This window comes from Lonchura striata, chromosome 6, assembly GCF_050655825.1.
Source record: "Lonchura striata isolate lonStrDom1 chromosome 6, ASM5065582v1, whole genome shotgun sequence".
NCBI lineage: Eukaryota > Metazoa > Chordata > Aves > Passeriformes > Estrildidae > Lonchura > Lonchura striata.
Window position 1 is genome coordinate 4,494,567 of NC_140708.1, and position 19,145 is coordinate 4,513,711.

At 42.4% G+C, this 19,145-nt stretch overlaps 1 protein-coding gene across 13 annotated transcripts in view; it reads right to left on the reverse strand.

Annotated features, from left to right (window-relative positions):
* The window catches only part of MICU1 (mitochondrial calcium uptake 1), an 88,621-nt gene that overhangs the window by 42,396 nt on the left and 27,080 nt on the right, over positions 1 to 19,145 (reverse strand). For 8 of the 13 annotated variants that reach the window (XM_085583883.1, XM_085583882.1, XM_085583886.1 and 5 more), the window contains 3 exons: positions 12,552 to 12,595; positions 1,355 to 1,420; positions 98 to 212 (listed from right to left, as the gene is read on the reverse strand). In XM_085583883.1, the coding sequence (XP_085440009.1) occupies positions 98 to 212; positions 1,355 to 1,420; positions 12,552 to 12,595 (225 nt within the window). The remainder of the gene's footprint in view (positions 1 to 97; positions 213 to 1,354; positions 1,421 to 12,551; positions 12,596 to 19,145) is intronic. The other 5 variants (XM_077784795.2, XM_077784797.2, XM_021543867.3 and 2 more) reach the window with 1 other exon arrangement.

A 19,145-nucleotide genomic window follows, 5' to 3' on the forward strand; every position in this document is an offset into this window, starting at 1 on the left:
AGGCCTTTTAGGGAAATTCATGTCAACAAGCTTGTGAACCCCAAAAATTAAAAAAAAACAAAACAGGAATTGCAGGGCAAATCCCTGCTGTACTTACTGGAAAGGACTGTGGTGAGGAAGATGTAGTCGGAAAAAGAAATGAGTCCACATTCTCCAAGCGCGTAGAAAATGCTGTCCTCGTCAGCAAACTTCTCCCTCTCCTGAGATAACTTCTGGTCATCCACCCGAGCCACACCCCAAAGAGATCAAAGACAGCATCAGGTTAAACACAGAAATGGAAGGCTTGATTTGTATCCTTAGCACCAACAAGCCATTCCATAGACACACACACCCCTACCATCTCCATCCATATCCAGAGGACCTTTTCCAGCCTTTGGATCTGATCACAAAAGTTCTGCAAAGATCGGTGCTTGCCCATCTCAAATGAGGATAAGGAATTGCAACCAACCTTTGTTAGTTCAGCTCAGCTGAAATAAACATAAATAAAACTACGGTCACTTTGCTTAAAATCTTTGAGATTAGTGATAAAAAAACTCAAACTTTAATACAGGATTCAAAGAGGAAATTGTATTTCACTGACAGCTTTTTAGTTAGACTCTGCTGTAGATAAGAGCCAAGAAAGGACTATTTGACATGAATATAAAATCTGATCAAAGTTATTCAAACCGTGTGTGTGTGTGAACTCACAGGGAGGACTGGGCCTGAAACCAACTCAATCCCCCCTCTTGCTCCAGTTCTTTTCCACTTATCAGCTCACAATATCTTACTAAGCTAAAAATTCCAGTCCCTTTGATCCGCAGAACCCCCAAAGGCTGAAAAGTATCCATAAAACTGTTAGGGAATACACACTGGTGACCCACTTTAAGGACACAGTAGGAGGAAACACACACACACAGAGAGGAGAATTAAATTAATACAGAGGAGAGTAGGGGTGGATGAGGTTATTCCATGGAAACCAGGCCATGCAAGCACACGCAGGCACGGTGAAAAGAAGGCTGAATTTAGGACTGGTTTTAGGAAAAACCACCAACAAACAGCACCACACAAGGGTCCAGCTACACAACTGCCCCCCACCGTTACCTCTGTCTAGCGGAGATCCCATCATATACAAGATAAAGAAAAGAAAACAGATTAACCAACAATAAAACAAGCAGGCAAAACGTCACATCAAGTTGAATGGTTAGGCTTGCCAAGAGCAAGGAAAGTCTGGAGCAACCAGGTGGTTGCTGTGACTGGAACCCTATGGAGATATCCCAGCAAGTGTTAGCTCATAGCTTCTCCACTGCCTGCAGCTGATGTCTCTCATCCACCTCAAGTTTTTTGGCTTTCTTTTATTTTTTGAGAGTGAACTCACCGTTGTATGTGATTGCAGAGTGGGGATGAGCTCAGCTAATAATTTAGATGAAAATTTAACCTGTATCTGGCTTGAAAACCACAAGAAAAGAGACAAAAATAATCATATAGATTACAAAACCCCACAGTTTCCAGGGAAAAATACTTTGGTCCTATTGATCACATAAAATTATTCCCAGTAACTCTGCCTTTACCACCTGGAGAGCACCAGGAATTTAATAAGAGGTGAGTCACTACCAGCAGACAACATGCTAATGGCCTTCATTTGATGCAAGATAACAGCCATTTATGCTTATGGGGTACCAGGTTGAAATATCATTTCCTCAAAAACTGGTTTTGCTTCCATTTCCATCAAGATGAATCCAAAGCAAAAATAACATTGATGCTGATGTGAAGAACAAACATCTGGTTTTCCTTTGAACCACAGGCAGGATGTGGGGAGAAAGCAGCTCCCTGTGACTGCTGCTGGAGGTGTTGCCAGCAGCATCTCACCTGCTCCTGTGATTTATTGCCTCTCCCTCTGATTGCCTCTCTTGGGCAGCATTGATCATAATCTAGCTATTGGCAACTTGCTTGAAGAATCCCATGAAAAAGTTCCAGAAGGTGGTTTATTAATTTTTATGGGCTTTTTGCTGCACTTAAAATTCATGGTCAGCATCAAACAGCTCAAAATATTCCTCATAAGAGGAAAGAACATTCATAGATTAGCAATAAAAAAGGATATTAAGTTAGTTAGTCTCTGAAATATAAAGACAGGTGGGAGGGAGAAGCATTTACCCATTTGCACCTTCCTTTGAGCAAACATAGTAAAAAAAGGTTATTTATTTATCTTAAAACCAGCATCTACTTGTCACCAACCCAGGGAACACAAGCTGTAACTACATTGCTCAGCTGCCTGTAGCTCGTGGAAAAGGGAATTTCTCCCGCTGATTTTAAGGGAAAATAACAACTGCCCTGATCAATCAGATTTTCAGGTTCCCAGCAGTAGAACAGAAGCTTTAAAAATTTCCCAACTCTCCCATTCATTTTCCTGTCTCAGTGAGAAGCTGTGTGTTTGATTGCTTTCCATGAACTTAGTGGGAAGCTCACCCCACAATGGGAAGGCTCAAAGCATCCATCTCCCAGGAGCTGCTCCCCACCATGAAACGTACTGCAAGGAATTATATCTAACTTCCAGGAAAAAATATTGTAAAATAAATCTAGCTACCTATTTCACAAAGCACAATGTGAGCTGTTGTCACCCCTCAAGTCAGTCCTCACTAACATCTCAAACCACCCTTTTCCACAGCCCACCTTCCTTCCAGCACACTCCCATTCAGCCAGAAAGGTGATGCATGGTATCAAACACCCAGGCAAAAAATCTCTTTCCAAACCTCCACCTTCTTTTAGAGACAAGTCATCTCCACAAGTAATTATCAACACCCTTCTGTATCTGAGCTCAAGGTAATTCTCAAATTGTTCAGTTAAAACAGCCAAATGTCTTCCACTCAGCATTTTTTTCCATTTAAAATCCACTCCCAAAACCAGAGTAATTGGTTAAGATCATTCAGTACACCCCAAAAAAACCCATTTAAACCCGAGCATTCACAAGTGAGCAAGCCATGGGGAACACTTTACAATTACGATGTATTTTTTGATCAAGCAGTAGATTCATATTTAACAAGCACACAGACAAGCAGACATCCAAATTAACATGTAAAAAGAAAAAGAAATCCAAATATCTCGCTGCTTTTGGCACAAGCATGGCTGTGTAAGTTCAGTGAGAAGCTACCAGTCCAGTCTCAGTGGAACAAAACTTGTGACAGGTGTACAGGCAGATTCTCTTACAGTTCCAGACACCGATGACAGGTCAAAAAACTGACTCAAATTCAAGATACAGAGCTTGCTTTGCCCTTCCCAACTCAGGCTTCAAGCTCAATCAGCACCAAGATGTGGCTGAACAGATCAATGCAGTGACCAAGCTTCCCCAAACCCACGTGCTAGAGGAAAAAGTCTTGTGCTGCATGCAGGCAATTCCCCAGAGTTCTTTATGTACAGGCTGGCTGCAAAGCACCCAAATATACATCACAAATTTCACATACTCCACCCCAAAACTGATGTGCTGGAGCCTCCCTTAAGTTAAGGACACGGTACAGCTTCCATCAACAAGGATTGGTGGAAAAACCCCACGGAATCCTTATGTTCCTTGTCAAATATTACCTTTATTTTGGATTTTAAAATTGTTTTCTCAGGGCTGAGGAGTGAAACGTGGTAATACTGAATTATGCAAATCTGAAAAATAAAGGCGTATTTTTGCACATGGAAGGATGCCTTCTCTGCAGAGGCAGAGATGGGCACACGGTGCTGCTGCTCCCACTCCTAATGCAAGTCTAGAAAAGCCTGACCACCTAAATCCTGGCAGCTCCACTTCATCTGGCATTCCAGAAACTACAGCATTTAATTTGGGAAGAACACATTCTTGGGAAATCCCTCAGAGCTGTCAGTCTGTGTTTCCATCTGGAGAAGGAAAGGACATTTTGGGCATGTTTCTTCCTGTAACTTATGTTTCAGCACCACATTTGCACCTCCATGAACCAAAGCTTCAGGAATTTATCAGCCCAATGTGACCACTTCTGCCTTCCAAAACAACAATAAAATAAACATCCATGAGAGATAATGGGTATTTCTCCAGAACCAGGAAGCAATTCTGTTAATTAGCAAGGGATTTTAGATGAAGAATAAACCACCTTTTATTTACAAACATCACTGTACTTGGTTTGTTCCTTTTGAACAGAAACATTTTCAGGTGACCAATATTGTACTGAGCAAATACAAACCCATGAGTGTAGAGTGAAGTCCCCTGGATGCAAAGCAATTCTCTTTCAGTCCCAACTGACCACCTTCAGTTATGCAAAATATTAAAATAAGAACATCTATTAATGTGTTTCTTTCATGGTTAACTGTAAGCATGTAGGAAAGAAAGTCCCTTTTGCTAGCAGGACAGGTGTGGATTATTGCAGCTTTTCCCAAGCAGGGCTGTTGAAAATCCAGGGAAATATATATTAAGAGACTTGGTAACAGACAAGGGAAAGCCCTTAATTAATTCCAGTGCAAACCAGCTTGCTGTGGCAATTAAAAATATGTGCTTTTAACTCTGTCTGCATCAAAACACTGAACCAAAAAAGGGAGGATTTTAAACTTTGCTCATTTTTTTTAAAGATTTAAGCTTTAAAGAGTCAAAACCATGTATCTAGAGATACCAGGCACCTCACTTTGAGAAAAACTAATAAAGAAATAAAAAGGTTTTCAGGATCAGATTTTAAAATTGAGCATTTCAGCCCAAATATTCAAAAGTCCTTTAGGGAAAAAGAAATGGGAGAGGTCCCTCTGCACTATGAAATGGACAAAAATGGGACTTAAGGGAAAATTAAAGAATTCAACACTTTTTAAAGTCAGTTCCATAATATAGATGCAAAATAAGTAATTTGAAATGCACTGCCTTGCTTTTTTATATCACTTTTTCTACATCATTAAATAAGAAAAAAGTGTTGGAGGCTGTGATGAAAACAGCACAAGGACCTTTTGAAACTCATAAACCTCTTTTAGAACCTGGGAAAGCTCACATTATCTGGAGCCACTAGGAATGATAATTTACTATGAAGTCTGCACACCAATACCGGCAAACACAAACGGATTCTCCATAGCAAATTGTTGTGGCTGAGTGCTGACCTAAAAAAATGCTTAAAATTTACTGTTAGCAGATAATACTGCATAATTGGCAGATAATACCTTTCAAGAGTATATTTTAATCAAGAGGTTTTAAAAACTTTTGATTTTCAGGGGTTATTTTATCTGTGTCTACAGAGGGGCACAAAAATACAGAGTTGAACATGGGTGAGGTTGTCCTGCACATTCTCTCACTCTCAATTTGAGCACATGCAGAGAATGAAAACCTGGGCAGCAATTCTTACTGCAGGTGGACTCCTGTGACTGGAAAGAGAAATTTGCATTCCCTCCCTTCCAGCAAGGCTGTAAATATTCAAACCACCTTTCAAACAAAGGGCACCTGAAATGCAAGGCCAGCATTCTGCACAACCCAGAAAATCAACGACACAGACTCTCCCAACGCGTGGCAGGCAGCAAAGCCACTCATGCAAGGGAGAAACCCCTGCAGGAAAAGCAAATAGGAAAGGCCTTGAAAAGGGACAGTCTACACTTGTGCTCCCCTCAGCCCTCTGCAGGGTAATGAAATCACAATCTGCAGGACCTCTGGGGCATTTTGCATGGAAATTTAATGGAGATGATTGAAATTAGGGTCCTTGATGGCCCACATCAAGCTTCTAAAATGAGCTCAGTTTTGCCACCTTTGAATTTAAACAGCTGTTTATGTCTTGGATGGAAATTGGGATGCTGCTCTCCCTCATGTCAGCCTGCATGACCAAGATGAACTCATTGTGTTGCTCCTTCTCTCAGGCAGAAATTCCCAGTGTGAAAGGACACAAGGAGGAAAATAATAGTTCTCTATAAAAAGCAATTATTAAACATTGGCTCAGTTGATGAGGTTAGGGTTGTACACTTGGTACTCACCACCAAAATCTTATCAATTCTCTTTCCCTCTCTGTCTTTTTTTTTCTTCACCTGCTTCTGCCATCCAGAGTTGACCTCCTTGTGGAGCCAAGTGAGTTCAAGCACCTCCTGAAGCATTCCTTGCCACCCTCTCCCTCCTAACACCATGTCACCCAAGGACAGAGTTCTCAGAGCTTTGTTTTTGTCCCTCAAGTATTAAGCGTTAAGCTAACAAAAGCAAAACTACCAAAGAAATTAAAGCCACAAATACTCCAGAATCTATTTTTGATTAAAAGACTGCATACACCCACTGAGGGCTTATTACTAAGTTGTTTATTTTCCCCTAACTTTCCCTATGGATTTCATTAATGCCACAAAGCTACAGGGCAAACTCAAAGTGCTTCCAGATATTTTCCTCTTTACTTACTAATATTGAATGAACTCCCCTTTGGTTTCTAGTTCTTTTTCCTAAAAAAAACATTTTAAGAACTACAACAACTAAATATCTACCATCTAACATAGTCTTTAATACAGTTCAGTCTACATAATTAACTTGAAAAACTCAAGTTTGCAAATGCAGCCTTTCCCACACCTGCACACCTTCAGATAGATGACATTTCCCCAAAGCATTTGGCCAGGGAATCAAACTAACTTTATGGCCTCAAGGGGAAAGCGCTATTTTCCAGCAGAGCCAGCTCTATCACAATCTCATCAAGCTGCAGAATAAGACAGAAGCCTCAGAGGACACTGTGAAACCAGGAGGGCAGGCAGACACACATCTGAGCTTTGCTCAAAGCAGTTCCTGTTAATAGAGCCAGGTATTAATGGTTACCCTGAGGACTGTTCTCTCCACAAGCCACACTCAGGTGCTCTGAAATAAACCCTGCAGGCTGAGGATCAAGGAGAGCACTCAGGAGTATTTACGAGAGGAGCAGGGGAAGAGGTGAGCGTACACTGTCCCTTTCACGTGAAAAGTGCATATTATGAGGTCTGAAGCACAAACTAATCAAAGCACATGCTGCTGTCTGCTTTGTACCTGCCAGAAATCCTGGTGGGAGGGGAGAGGGTTAGAAAAGGGAAGAAAATGAGGGAATGCTTGGTTACACCAAAAAAAACCACAAACCAGAATTAGAATAAAGACAAGTATCAGAGATATTAGCAGCTGGAGGAAACACCCGCCGGGTACCTGGAAACCAGAACAAAAGAGGACAAAGAACAAACAGAGGATTTTAGTCGGAGCCCTATGGAAATGAGCAGCAGAATTAGGGATACACAAAGATAACAGCAAATAGAGCTTTGTCAAAGCCAAAATACACAAATGTTTGGTAGAGAAGATAGGATTATCTACTTGTTCTGTACCTAAAGCAGCCCAGGTGCTCACAGGGATGTTTGTGTTAGAAGCAATTAAGGATTTTTCTTTGATGAAATACAGTTTTATTAAAAACAAACCAAGAAAAGAATTTGCACATTTCAGTGTCCACACAGGAGAGAAACATCAGAACTAACTGAAGCAGACAGGAGGGTCAAGTTTGGCTGGGAGGGAAAAACCAACAAGCAAAGAAACCAACCAACATGGACAGGGTGTTAGCAAAGGAAGCAAAGAAGATAAAAACCTTCTCAGCTCAGCTTTGCTGGTTATTTGCAATAAACTGCATCTCTGCTTGCTTCCACAAAGCCACAGGCAAGGATTTTGTCTCACCACTTCCTTACAATACTTTTAGGGATAGCAGAGGAATGTTCCTGCAGATCAGTGTAAGGTTATTATCCATGTAAGAAGGTGCCTCCTGGTTATTATGCAAATACTACCTGTGCTGAGATCAGAGGATGAAGGAATTTAAAAGCAGGGAATCTGAATTTGGATAGTGACATTTCCTATGGATTATGCACTAGAATAGCTAAACACTTGAAAGGTGTCTCTAAGCAAGCCATAACTCAGCCTCACCAGCTCCAGCTGGGGACACATTCATTTCAAACTCTGTCACAACAGATGCTGGCAAGACCTCACACAGTTGGATTTAGAGGACTCCTCACCTATTTTCATTGCATTTAACCTGGAGAACATACCAAGTGTCTTCCAGTGCACCTGCCCTTTATGCTGCTCTTTACTGAATCGTGATACTGGCTTTTGGTAAGGCAGCATTTATAGTTGCATCCTTTGGAATTAAGATTTCAGAGGCACTTAAACCTCCAGGGAGCTCAGAGCTCTGACCCTGTGTTTGGCTCCTGAATGACAGCAGGATTTTAGGCTTGTCTCGCTTGCCGCAAGTTTGGGTCTATGGCAGCTTATCAAACTCTGCTGAGAGCTCCAGGCAAAGCCCATCCACAGAGCAAAGGATCCCAGAAATTCCAGCTAATAAATCAAGGCTCCTTTCCTTCCCACTTTGTGAAACCTGTGTGCAAGATCCTTCAATCCACCAGGAAAGGATGGTGCATCTACCTCCAGTCTTTGCCTTGGGGATCCTCCCCAAGTACTTTTTTCAACTCTTCTACTCCTGAGATGCTCTTTAAATCATCTGGAAAGAAATCTGCCTCCTGAGCTGACTCCCAGCAAGTGTTCTTTAATGGACACACACCTTCAGGTCAGGGCAGCTGAAGATACTCATTGCACTGGTCCATGATATGACCCTGCATTATCCAGTGGAAGTGAATTCTATTCTAGAGATGTTTTACTGGCACTTAGAGGCACCATTTGAAGTATTTTCCTTGTCCTTCACCTTGCTTGGCATTACTTTATGGCACGCCCAAACATCTAGAGAAGTAAACATAAATGCTGGCAGGAAATACTTAAGTCATAAATTTAATTAGAGGGCACTGAAAGCCTCTCTAATTACTTACTGCAGGAGGGGAAGCTGTTGCTGGTAGCTCAAAGGCTCTTGCTCTTATTGAGCAGCAGTAAGGAATTCTCCCCACAGGAGAAAAAAGAGCAAGTCAAGTGTATCCTAATTAAACTAATAAGCCATCTAGAGTGAGGCTTTTATATCCTAAATAGGCCAGAGGTCTCTTAAAAGGAATCCAGCTCACCTTCACCTTTCCACCAGGCTGCACTGCTGGAAGCTCAGCTGGGGGACACCTGGGAGCTCCCATGCTGGCTCACCAGGGTGGATATGCAGCTCACAATTCAGACCAATAACATGAACTGCATTGTTTCTTTGTTTTTTTTGAGAGATGAAGCATGTCAATCATTAATGCATAAACCAGAAAAAATAGAGAGAGCACAAAAAAAGAAAATTTTAAACAAACTGCATGACAACTTACATAACGTTAATGAAGCTTATACCAGGTTATATGTGCTAAGAAATCCCTACTACTTAGTGAGAGCATATTCATCACTAAAACATGAGTTACTTCTCCTACAGATGGGTTAAAAATGCATTTGCCTTCCCACAGCCAAATGCAAGAGGGAAGAGACAGTGGAAACAGAGCAGACAGTCATGGTCTGGGCACCTCCACACCCTGAGAGTGTGTCTGTTCTCACATCAGCCTTTTGCTCAGGGTCCATATGAAATGTCTGCAAGCTGATTAATACCTTTTTTCTACTCTGCATGAATAGTAATCAATGCCTCTTTCCCCCTATTTTGCTGAGCTTGCTTCCCAAGGGAAGAAACCACCACTCTTAGACAAAAATGGAGCCACAGGTTGCCTCCCTGTACACGCTTAGCCCAAAAGCATGAGCCTGTGCTGGCACACACATCTGACCAAAGGTTTGTGCTGGCTGAGTGTCTCCAGGGCTTTTGGTCTTGCATGAGTGAAGAAAAAGCATTTAGGCTCATATTACAGGAGCATTGTTGCCATTAATAAGGCAGTAATATCTACCTCCCTCTCCAGTAACTCTATAAATTATCAGCAGGAAGAAGGAGGGGCAGGAAGAGGGGGAAAAAGGTGGATTTTATCTTCTCACCATGGCATTCAGTCACATGCACAGCAAGCTGGCTTGGAAACCCAACAAAAGCACAATACAGAGGCACATCACTCCCCAAAATCCTTTGGCAAGATCAGTCCTGATCACTCCACAACAGCCAATTAGTTGGTTTTGACGGCAGCTTTGCCTAAATAAAATGGGTTCTGTGAAAGGAGCAGCTCATACTTCATCCCACTAATGCTGCAGCATCTAGATCTCAAAGACACATACTTCAAATTCACACGGATGCTACAAACACTGTCCTGGAATATGTCATTAAAATGCAACTAACTGCACAGACCTTTTAACTGAATCTCCTTCTAAACTACTCCTTGCATGCAGACATCATGTTTGGAACTTTGCTTGGAACTAAAATCAATCATCTTTCCCACTCTTCAGCCAGGATCTGGCCTCTGGATTGTCAGTGCTTTTCAGCAGCACAGCTTGCTTATGTCTGACAGTTCACAAACTCCATTTTCCTTAAAAAAGGAGAACTACTTTCCAGTGACCAGGCCTATTTTTGAGAACCACAGTTCCCATTGCCTCTGTGTAACATCCTTAAGGATGCTTAGGGGAACAGTGATAACCCTTTCACCCTTCTGCCTGAGCTCAGCAGCTCCTTCAGCACACAAAGGCAAATCTCCTCCAAGCAGAGGCTGCTTTGATAATCCAAGAGGAACGTGTGGCTGGAACCAGGCATGGAGGAAAAGATGCAAAAGGGTTTTATCACTATGCAAGTGAAACTCAGAATGTGCAAGGCCAGCTCTGCAGCAGCTCAGTTGTACTTGGCTGAGTAACAGCAGTGTTATTTTTTTAAACTGGAACCCAAAGCAAGCAACAAAATGAGAACAAGCTGCTGTCAGAATAAACTGCTGTCACCTTCCTTCATTACCAAGGGAGAGCCAAGGCCAGCTCATTTTATCCTCTCCTTAAATTATCCTCTCATCTGGACATTACCACTGCCCTAATAGCCACAGCAGATGTAGCCAGTCCCAAGGTGTCTTTAAGCAGACAGCCAAGCAAACAAGACCCTCTATTTCTTCATTTTCAGAGTACACTGCTTCCAGGGTGTTATTAGGCTGTGGAAAAATCAGGCCCCAGGAGAAGATAATAATAAAGCAAAGTCCATTGCAGTCCCCTAAATCTGCTGCCTCACTTTCAGGCAATCAAACCACAGCACGGAGACATTCAAATGCAGCAGCAACATCTGTAAGTTATATAAAAAGCTATTTCAGTCTACTACAGGTCAGAGCCCTTGGTGTTGAGGGGCAAAGGAACAGAAAGCTGAGTTCAAAAGATTTGCCTTTGGATTTTTTACCTAGTGTGCTGGGAATCGCCTGCAGAGCGCTCAGGAACAGAAGAGCGATTAGCAAAAATAGTGTGGGATTCAGCACTTCTTCCCTACAAACAAATCCTGTTTATCTAAAGCCTAAGGAATGAGGGTGATATCTTGACAAGATAAAATGATGAAAGTGATTGAATACAAAACAGACTGTCATGAATCCAGAGGGAGAAACACTGGATATTTTGCAAAGAATATACATCCTTCCTTTGGTTGGGCTGTTTTTTTAAATCACAAAAAACAGACATCACATTTGTGGCAGGGGGGAAAAGAAAACAGGTGTTCATGACATGTTTTGGAGCTTTATGTATCAAAACTAACTGCCAAAATCCACCTCCCTGTTGTCTGTTTTCCAGCAAAGCCCTGCTCTGCTGTCTGGGTAACCAGCACATTCGTCCAGAGCTCATGACAGGGACCCCAGGTATTTGATCATCCTGTTGTCACCCGTCCCTGCTAAACACAAACCAGGGGACTGCACAAGTTCAGCCCACATTGTGTTTATATAAAGCTTTCAATTCTTTTTTCTCCCCAGTGTCAAAGTTTTCTGGAAATGCCTTACACTATGCCAGGTGCACCCAGCAGCAATAGGGGGTGAGATGCTGATGTCCCTTTGAAAGCTTTATTTTCAGATGGTGCAGATGAAAATGCTGCTAAAAGCAGCTAAAATGCTGCTACATCATTGTATGATATGATGGAAAATTAACTAACCTGCAATTATCTGTATCAAGGAGTCAATCTGAGCTGCCAGTCCTGAGGCAGAGCTACCTTTACCACCCCAGTGGGATTTACAGTGTGGATAATTAGGTCTGTGCTGTCCAAAACAACAGGTGGGATGCTAGGTGGCTCCCTTTCACAGGGAGACAAAGTTAGATCAGAACTAAGATTTTACCAACACCTGTGATGACAGCACAATCACCCAGAATAGTTGTGCAGTGCTGCAGGAAGAACCTGGCCTCAAAAGGGGAACAGAGAAAGGCTGTTCAATGGGGGGAAATACATGGGTGGGACACAGAAAAAAAACCACAAGAGCATCTCCTTCCTTTAGGAATCTGGTGATGAGACTGGAAGGGAAAGGTCCAGTGAGTTTCCTCTGAAATGATTTAACTTGTGGGGCTCTCACACAGTCAGAAAGAAGCAGCAAAGAAATGTGATTACAACCCATGATTTCCCAGCCCACCAGCATATAGGAAGTGGTAATATTTTGTCTGTAAACATTAAAATAAGGTCCCTTTATGGAAACAATCTTTCTGTCACTACAGAAAAAGTACTGCAATGCTACTGAAAATGAAAATGTTCAGAAGAGAACACTTGGCACACTTCATTTAACTTACACCCTCACACAGGTAATAACTGAAGGATTCTAGGTCAAAAAAGCCATTAAATAAAGTACATTTAATAATACAATGTGCTCACCTTCCCATCATAGCGTTTCACTATGAATTGGTCCAGGCCCAGGTCTGCAAGAGAAAAAAAAAACTTACAGAAAAGAAAGCTTTTATAGCATAGAATTAAATATTTCTTGTGTTTTCTGCTTGAGAGAACTGGAAAATAAAATGCACAGTCCAAGTAACATGTGTAGAAAGCATAAGGATAAGAGGAAAATTATATTTGGTTTTGTATATTTTGTACTTTGTATTTTGAACCCAAGAAGTCAACAAACTCATGGAATCGGAGAAGAAAACCTCCTTCTATAGCAGGGCCAGCAAGAGCTCAGCAATCAGCACCTCTCAAGAGCCTGGAATACCCTTCTCAAAGTAGATCCCTGCACTATTACCAGGTAAACATTTCACCTGTGACTCTTGGTGCTTTTAATAACACCTTTGGAATGGCTCAAAATGGGAAAAAATGGACTTGTTCTTATAGTTAATTGGGATATCCCCAAACAAACCCAGAGCTTGTTCATATCTGAGTATAAAATAAATAGATTTTAAAGGAGATAAGCTGTAGATGCATTTGTAAGAAGTGGAGTACTTTAGCTGAATTGGAGAAAAGCAGGCAGAGGGATTGTTTATATCAATAAAGTCTCTGATACCTTCCTGAAATGTTTATTTATGTTGAAGAGGGGAAAAGAATATGCCAGCCTGAGGTGAGTTAAGGCACAAAGCTCTCATCTCACCCACAATGCCCAGCAGGCTGCATCTAACACCAGTGACTGTACGTATAAGCAAGATGACAAAAAAAAAAGTTCAGTAAGATTAATTATCTGAGCTTTGCAATCCAAAATCAGGAAGACGCATCCTGAGAAGAGATTAAGCAGAACTCAAGTCAAGCATTTCCAGTAAAACTCATGAGAGTAGAGGCTGATTTTTGGTGCTCTGAGAAATAAAACCTTCTGGAGACATCCCGTGTATTTTCTGCCACTGTTTATGGTAATTAGCACATTCTCATTTCAATTTAAATTAGAAAATAAGATGGAAAAACCAAAATAAAGCCTTCCCCATGCCTGCTGCGTCACCTGCTTTTGAAAGAGGATAACAAAACCCTTCCTGTCTGCTGGAAAGTTTCATGGTATTGTGCAGAAAATGGAATTATTCATTGCTCCAGGTTGACCCCCTCTTGCCCTTTGTGACCCAAAGCAGCTACAACTCCTCTGCCACCAATTTCAAAGGTCAAGGCAATTGTCACAGGGCTTTCTGCACTTGCGAAAATTCTAGCCAGAAAGCACCTTCTCAATATTTCATGGGCCTGATAACAATGCAAATTGCATATTCATACACATTTCCAGACTTTAATCTTCTGAATTTTGTCCTTCTCCAAGCTGCAGGTATAAATGAGGTAATTAATAGTGCATTTAGAGGCAGGATTTATCTGATGAATGTGATTATTTTATTACAGACACTTTATGTGGTCAGAGCTCACCCCGACCATCCACTTGGATGGTGACTTAAGCTGAGCTTATGTCTATGTGTCATAATAAAGTCACTTCTCAGGAACACCTCCTTTTCCCATGCCAGGAAATGCTGCTGAAAGACAGATCCCTGACAGCCTGACATTATACATGTACTCATGGAAAGCCAAAAAAAGGACATGGGTTAAAAATAGCAAGTGAAAGTATGTCTTAATGGCACCTCCTGCAACTGGACACAGGGAAAGCACAGAGGTTCAACAGAGAGCCAAAATGAATAGATGATTGTGTAGAGAACTGCAAGAAAAGATGAGCTGATAACTGTCAATTTATATCTATAAATACCATATGTTTCTAAATAATTATAATAAATATTTATGTAATACATAAATATGGAAATAATGGCTCCTGGGCTGTGCCAACAGTGGTGTGGGCACAGGCCCAGGGTAGGGCCATCCCCTGGGCTGGCCCCCAGGGCTGTGTCCAGTTCTGACCCTCCCAGCCAGAGAGCCCTGGAGTATATCCAGGGAAGGGAAGGGAGCTGGGGAAGGGGCTGGAGCCCCAGGAGCAGCTGAGGGAGCTGGGAAGGGGCTCAGCCTGGAGAAAAGGAGGCTCAGGTGGGACATTCTGGATCTGCACAGCTTCTGACAGGAGGGGACAGCCAGGGGGGTCGGGCTCTGCATCCAGGGAACAGGGACAGGACAAGGGGAAATGGCCTCAAGCTATGCCAGGGGCAGTTTAGACTGGATATTAGGGAAAATTCTTTCACCAAAGGGAGGTCAAGCACTGGCACAGGCTGCCCAGGGCAGTGGTGATGTCACCATCTTTGGAGGGATTTAAAAGCCATATAGATGTGGCTCTTGGGGACATAGTTTAGTGGTGGCTGTGGCATTGCTGTAATGAAGGCAGGTTCTTCCCAAACCAATCCTGCTGTTCCATTCCTGTATTAACCTCGCTGGTTATTCCAGACTGCTGCCACAGGAAAGATGCATTTTGAGTTTCACCACATAATGAGCAGCAATTCAAATATCTGAACTCTTGAACATCTTTGATCTCTGAACATCTTTTTCAACCCAGATGATTCCAGAATTGTACTGCACACACAAGCACATTGGTTTCCACCAGCGTTTTATATGGTCACCCTCCCAGCCCTGCACAACCATGTCCCCTCTCCTCTGTTGCATTAATTAAGCTGCACACTTAAATTCCTCTGTGAAATTCCCCTTACATTGGTCCTGAGAGAAGAAGTAAATTCAAAAGCTGAAAAGAGGCATTTATGTTCAATGCATACACTTTTATTCTATATATTTTTCTTTTCCCAGTATAGTTTTATTTTCTTTTTTAAGGACTTAGCTGCCTGCTTTTCCACAAGCCTTTAAACTTGACAAAAGGAAACCAACAAAGGGGGTCTGTTGCCTGGGGTCTTTCTTTAAATTAGATAAAAAGCCCCAAGAAGCTTTCCCCCCAAGATGCTGCAATAGGAATTCAGCATTTGCATGGGCTGGCGAGCCAATGGATGGATGAAGACAATCCCAGCTGAACAAGGAAGGGAAGAATGGCAGTTAGTGCACCTCTGCTTCTCAAAAAGCAGAGTGTTATGTTAAAGCCACCACAGGATTGTTTCTAAGTGCCACACTCCCAAGACAAACAGCCCCTTGCTGGGCTATTGCTGACAGGCTGCAGGAACACAGGCTAATAGGCATGTTCAATCAGGAGAAAAAGAACTTTTCTACCTTTCACTGAGGAGCTGGGGCTGAAAAAGCATTCTCCCAGAAGTGGTTGAAAGGACTTCCTCAAGAGAAGCAGCAATGAAATCCAGGAGTCATTTCAGGAAGATACCTGTCTGCTTCAAGCTTTCCTGGGACACACCCCATGGCTAGTGTGGCTTGCAGTGATCACCCAGAGCTTCACTCATTGTTTCTATTTAACAAACTCAGAGTTTCTGCCACAATCTGAGACCCTGCACAACACCTCACCTTTCCCTATACATCCCTTTTGCTCCTGCAGCCAAGGGCTCTGCACCAGCCATGCACTGCCAGCAGCATTTCAGTGACCTGCAATGATTTCCCAGGCAGCTTCCCTGGAATGTTTAGCAACCCCTGTTTATTACTCCTACAAATTCTGATGTCACCTATCAGGAGCCCCAAATAAACAGCAGCACTGCCATGAAGCATCCAAGCACGTAGCACCACTAGAAATGTTATTTCAGAGTAGACAGGCACCATTTACTCACCAATACCAGGGATACAGGCTGCCACTTTTATTCATGTGATGGTACTTTCACAGCACTCTAAAAATAAAAATGATTCAATATAAAGCAAAAATTACTTAACACTCACTGCCTGCCACAATAGGGAAAATAGGGTGTTCAACAGCAGAACCATACTCCCTGCATTTACTTCTCTCATTTTAAGCTAGGGAGGACATTTTCATGGAGAAGGAATGAATTATGTGAAGGGAAAAATACAGAATAACTTGCTCTTGCTCTTGTTCAGCAACAGCCAAATCTAAAATCAAATGCTTATTATATTCCTATTGATTAAAAAAAAATATACTTTCCATGGATTTTCTCAAAGCCAACTAATAACCACACTTGATAAATATGCAGTCAATTACTAAGCTCTTCATGTTATCTTGTAAAAATAAATCCATAGGCAGTAGGTTATAGACTGCAGCTCTAAAAAACATTTTAAAAATGAGCTTCCAGGAGAAGGACAATTATATTCTGCCAAGAACACAGTTGAGATCAATTAGAAACCATCATGGTTTCCTCTGGGACACCAGCAACTTCTCACTGATGGAAAAACCTTTTCAATTCCTTCCAGTCTTGATATCCTTGTCAGATTTTTCACATTATTTGGGTAACATTCATTCATGATCTGCTTTTTTTTCCCCACTGCTTAATATATAACATGGACTCCTTTATTGCCAGCAGATGAATAAAAGGGCTAATTATAAAGACTGAAAAGCCTGCTAACTGTGCTTGTGATATGGCTACATTATGGCAGTAGAAAATGCTGGAGCAAGCTTTCCCCTCCAGAGCTGTAATCCAGCTTCTGATTGTTGTATTCAGAGTATTTCCCTTCTGAATCTAAAATGTAATCTGCAAGCAAACAAAAAGCTGCCTGAGACTTCTCAGGGGACAATAGCCTCGTTTAGGTTCAAGTCCAGGACTGTTTTGTTTCAGGAAGGATCAAGATTCTCATCTATCTCCTCCTGTTCCAACAAGTCTCCCTGTAAGACATGCATTCCTAACACACCTGGTCAGCCACACCAACTTGGCACCTCTATGGGAAGCCCTCATTTATGTGACTTTCAGCACATAAGCATACATGTAAATGCATCTCCTGCTCTTCCCTGCCTCTTTTCCTGGAGTCTCATATCAGGCATGACAGGCTCAAAGATGATTCTTGCCCAGGCATTGTGTATTCCCACAGAAAAAGAGCTGCACCTTGTTCAGGAGACAAATGGAGTTACCTCTCGCTTGCATCCTTGCTCTGAAGAGCTCTTCAGCAGATGTACTGGGGAAGAACAGAGAGTGAATTCCCAGAAGGACTGGAATCCCAGAGTTTCTAGCTTCCTTCTAGGTCTTATATATCCCAGCTGACCTCTTTGTGTAACTTTAGGGATCTGTACCAGCCCAGGGAGCTCTCCCCTCCTTCTTGAGTGCTTGTCTCAGCTCCTGGCTGATGGTTGTACAGGTTTATTTCATAAACTTTAATCAAAATTACAAATAATCACTCATAACCACCCCAGAGGCCAGCTTGTGGTCAGCTCCTCATGCAGTTGAGACATGGAAAACAAACCATTCCTACCAGGAGAAGCAAGCTGCACACTCTGATGTAGACTCCAGAAATCAGCTCCATCCTTCACGACTGCTCTCCTCTGTCACCATCCCATGCACAGAGCCAGCAGGGCCACAGCTGCTGCTCCTGCCTGGCCTTCAGCAGCGTGGTTGGGGTCTCTTGCACACAAACAAAAAAAACAACCCAACCAAAAAACCTTCCAAGAGTTCAGATATTTGAGTTGGTGCTCATTATGTGGTGAAACTTGAAATTAATCTTTCCTGTGGTAGGAGTCTGGGATAACCAGTGAGGTTAATACAGGAAAGGAAGAGTAGGATTGGTCTGTGAAGAACCTGCCTTCATTACACCATGCTGGGATGAGATAGAAGTATTTTTTACTTCTTTCAGTCCTTATTTCAAAGGCCATAGGAAAGCTGAGCATGACACAGCTCCTTCTTAGTCCAGGATGCTCCAAAATACTCATTTTCCTCAGGAAAACAATCAGTGCAGAACGGACCCAGATAGACCTGGGGAAATAGAGGGAATCTCTGCACTTCCCACCAGAGTATTTTCAGCTGGTTTGGGACTGAGGTTCCAAGGAAGCACCAGGCAGGAAACAGCCATCCCTCCCCATCCACTCCTGGAGCAAACTTACCTCTCAGGTATGAGAGGACATAAGAGAAAAAAAAATAATACAGGACTGCAGGGAGTAGAGATCACCACCCACGCTTCTCCTGGCACTTGAACTTTCCAGATAGCACAGAAAGAATTTTTTTTTTTTAAAGCAAGCTTTCAAATTTAATGCCATTCCTTGGCTGCTTCTGACAAACCATTCCAAGCACAGCAAGCTCATGTCATTACTTAAGCACAGCTTGCCTACTTGGGAATGCTGTGGCAGGAAGTTTGACTGAACCAGAGAAAGCAATCTACAGGAGCTGAGGAATTGGCATTCATTTTCCCCACGCTAGCAAAACACAGGCCAGAATTAAGCTGACACTTTATTGACAATAAATCAAACTTTCCCTACATAATCCATAAAAATGAATCAGGCACACAACACCTTCACAGTAGATGAGCAGTTTAAAAATAAATACAACAGGGACTCAGCTACCTCGTTACTCCAGATCACTTCTATTCCTCAGTGTTTTCTCTTAATAAAACAGCAGAGGCATTTACAAGAAGTTACTCCCTGAAATTATGACCTGCAGCTTGAGCACACTGAAGGATTACCTCGAAGAGGTCTCCCAGGAACACACCAGGCTACACTGGAACCCCGAAGAGGAACTTGGGCTAAGGCAGGATGCTCTAGCCCCAGTGGAGGGCACACCCAAGTTGTCACTCAGTATGAAAGCAGCCCCAGCATTTCCCAACTAACCT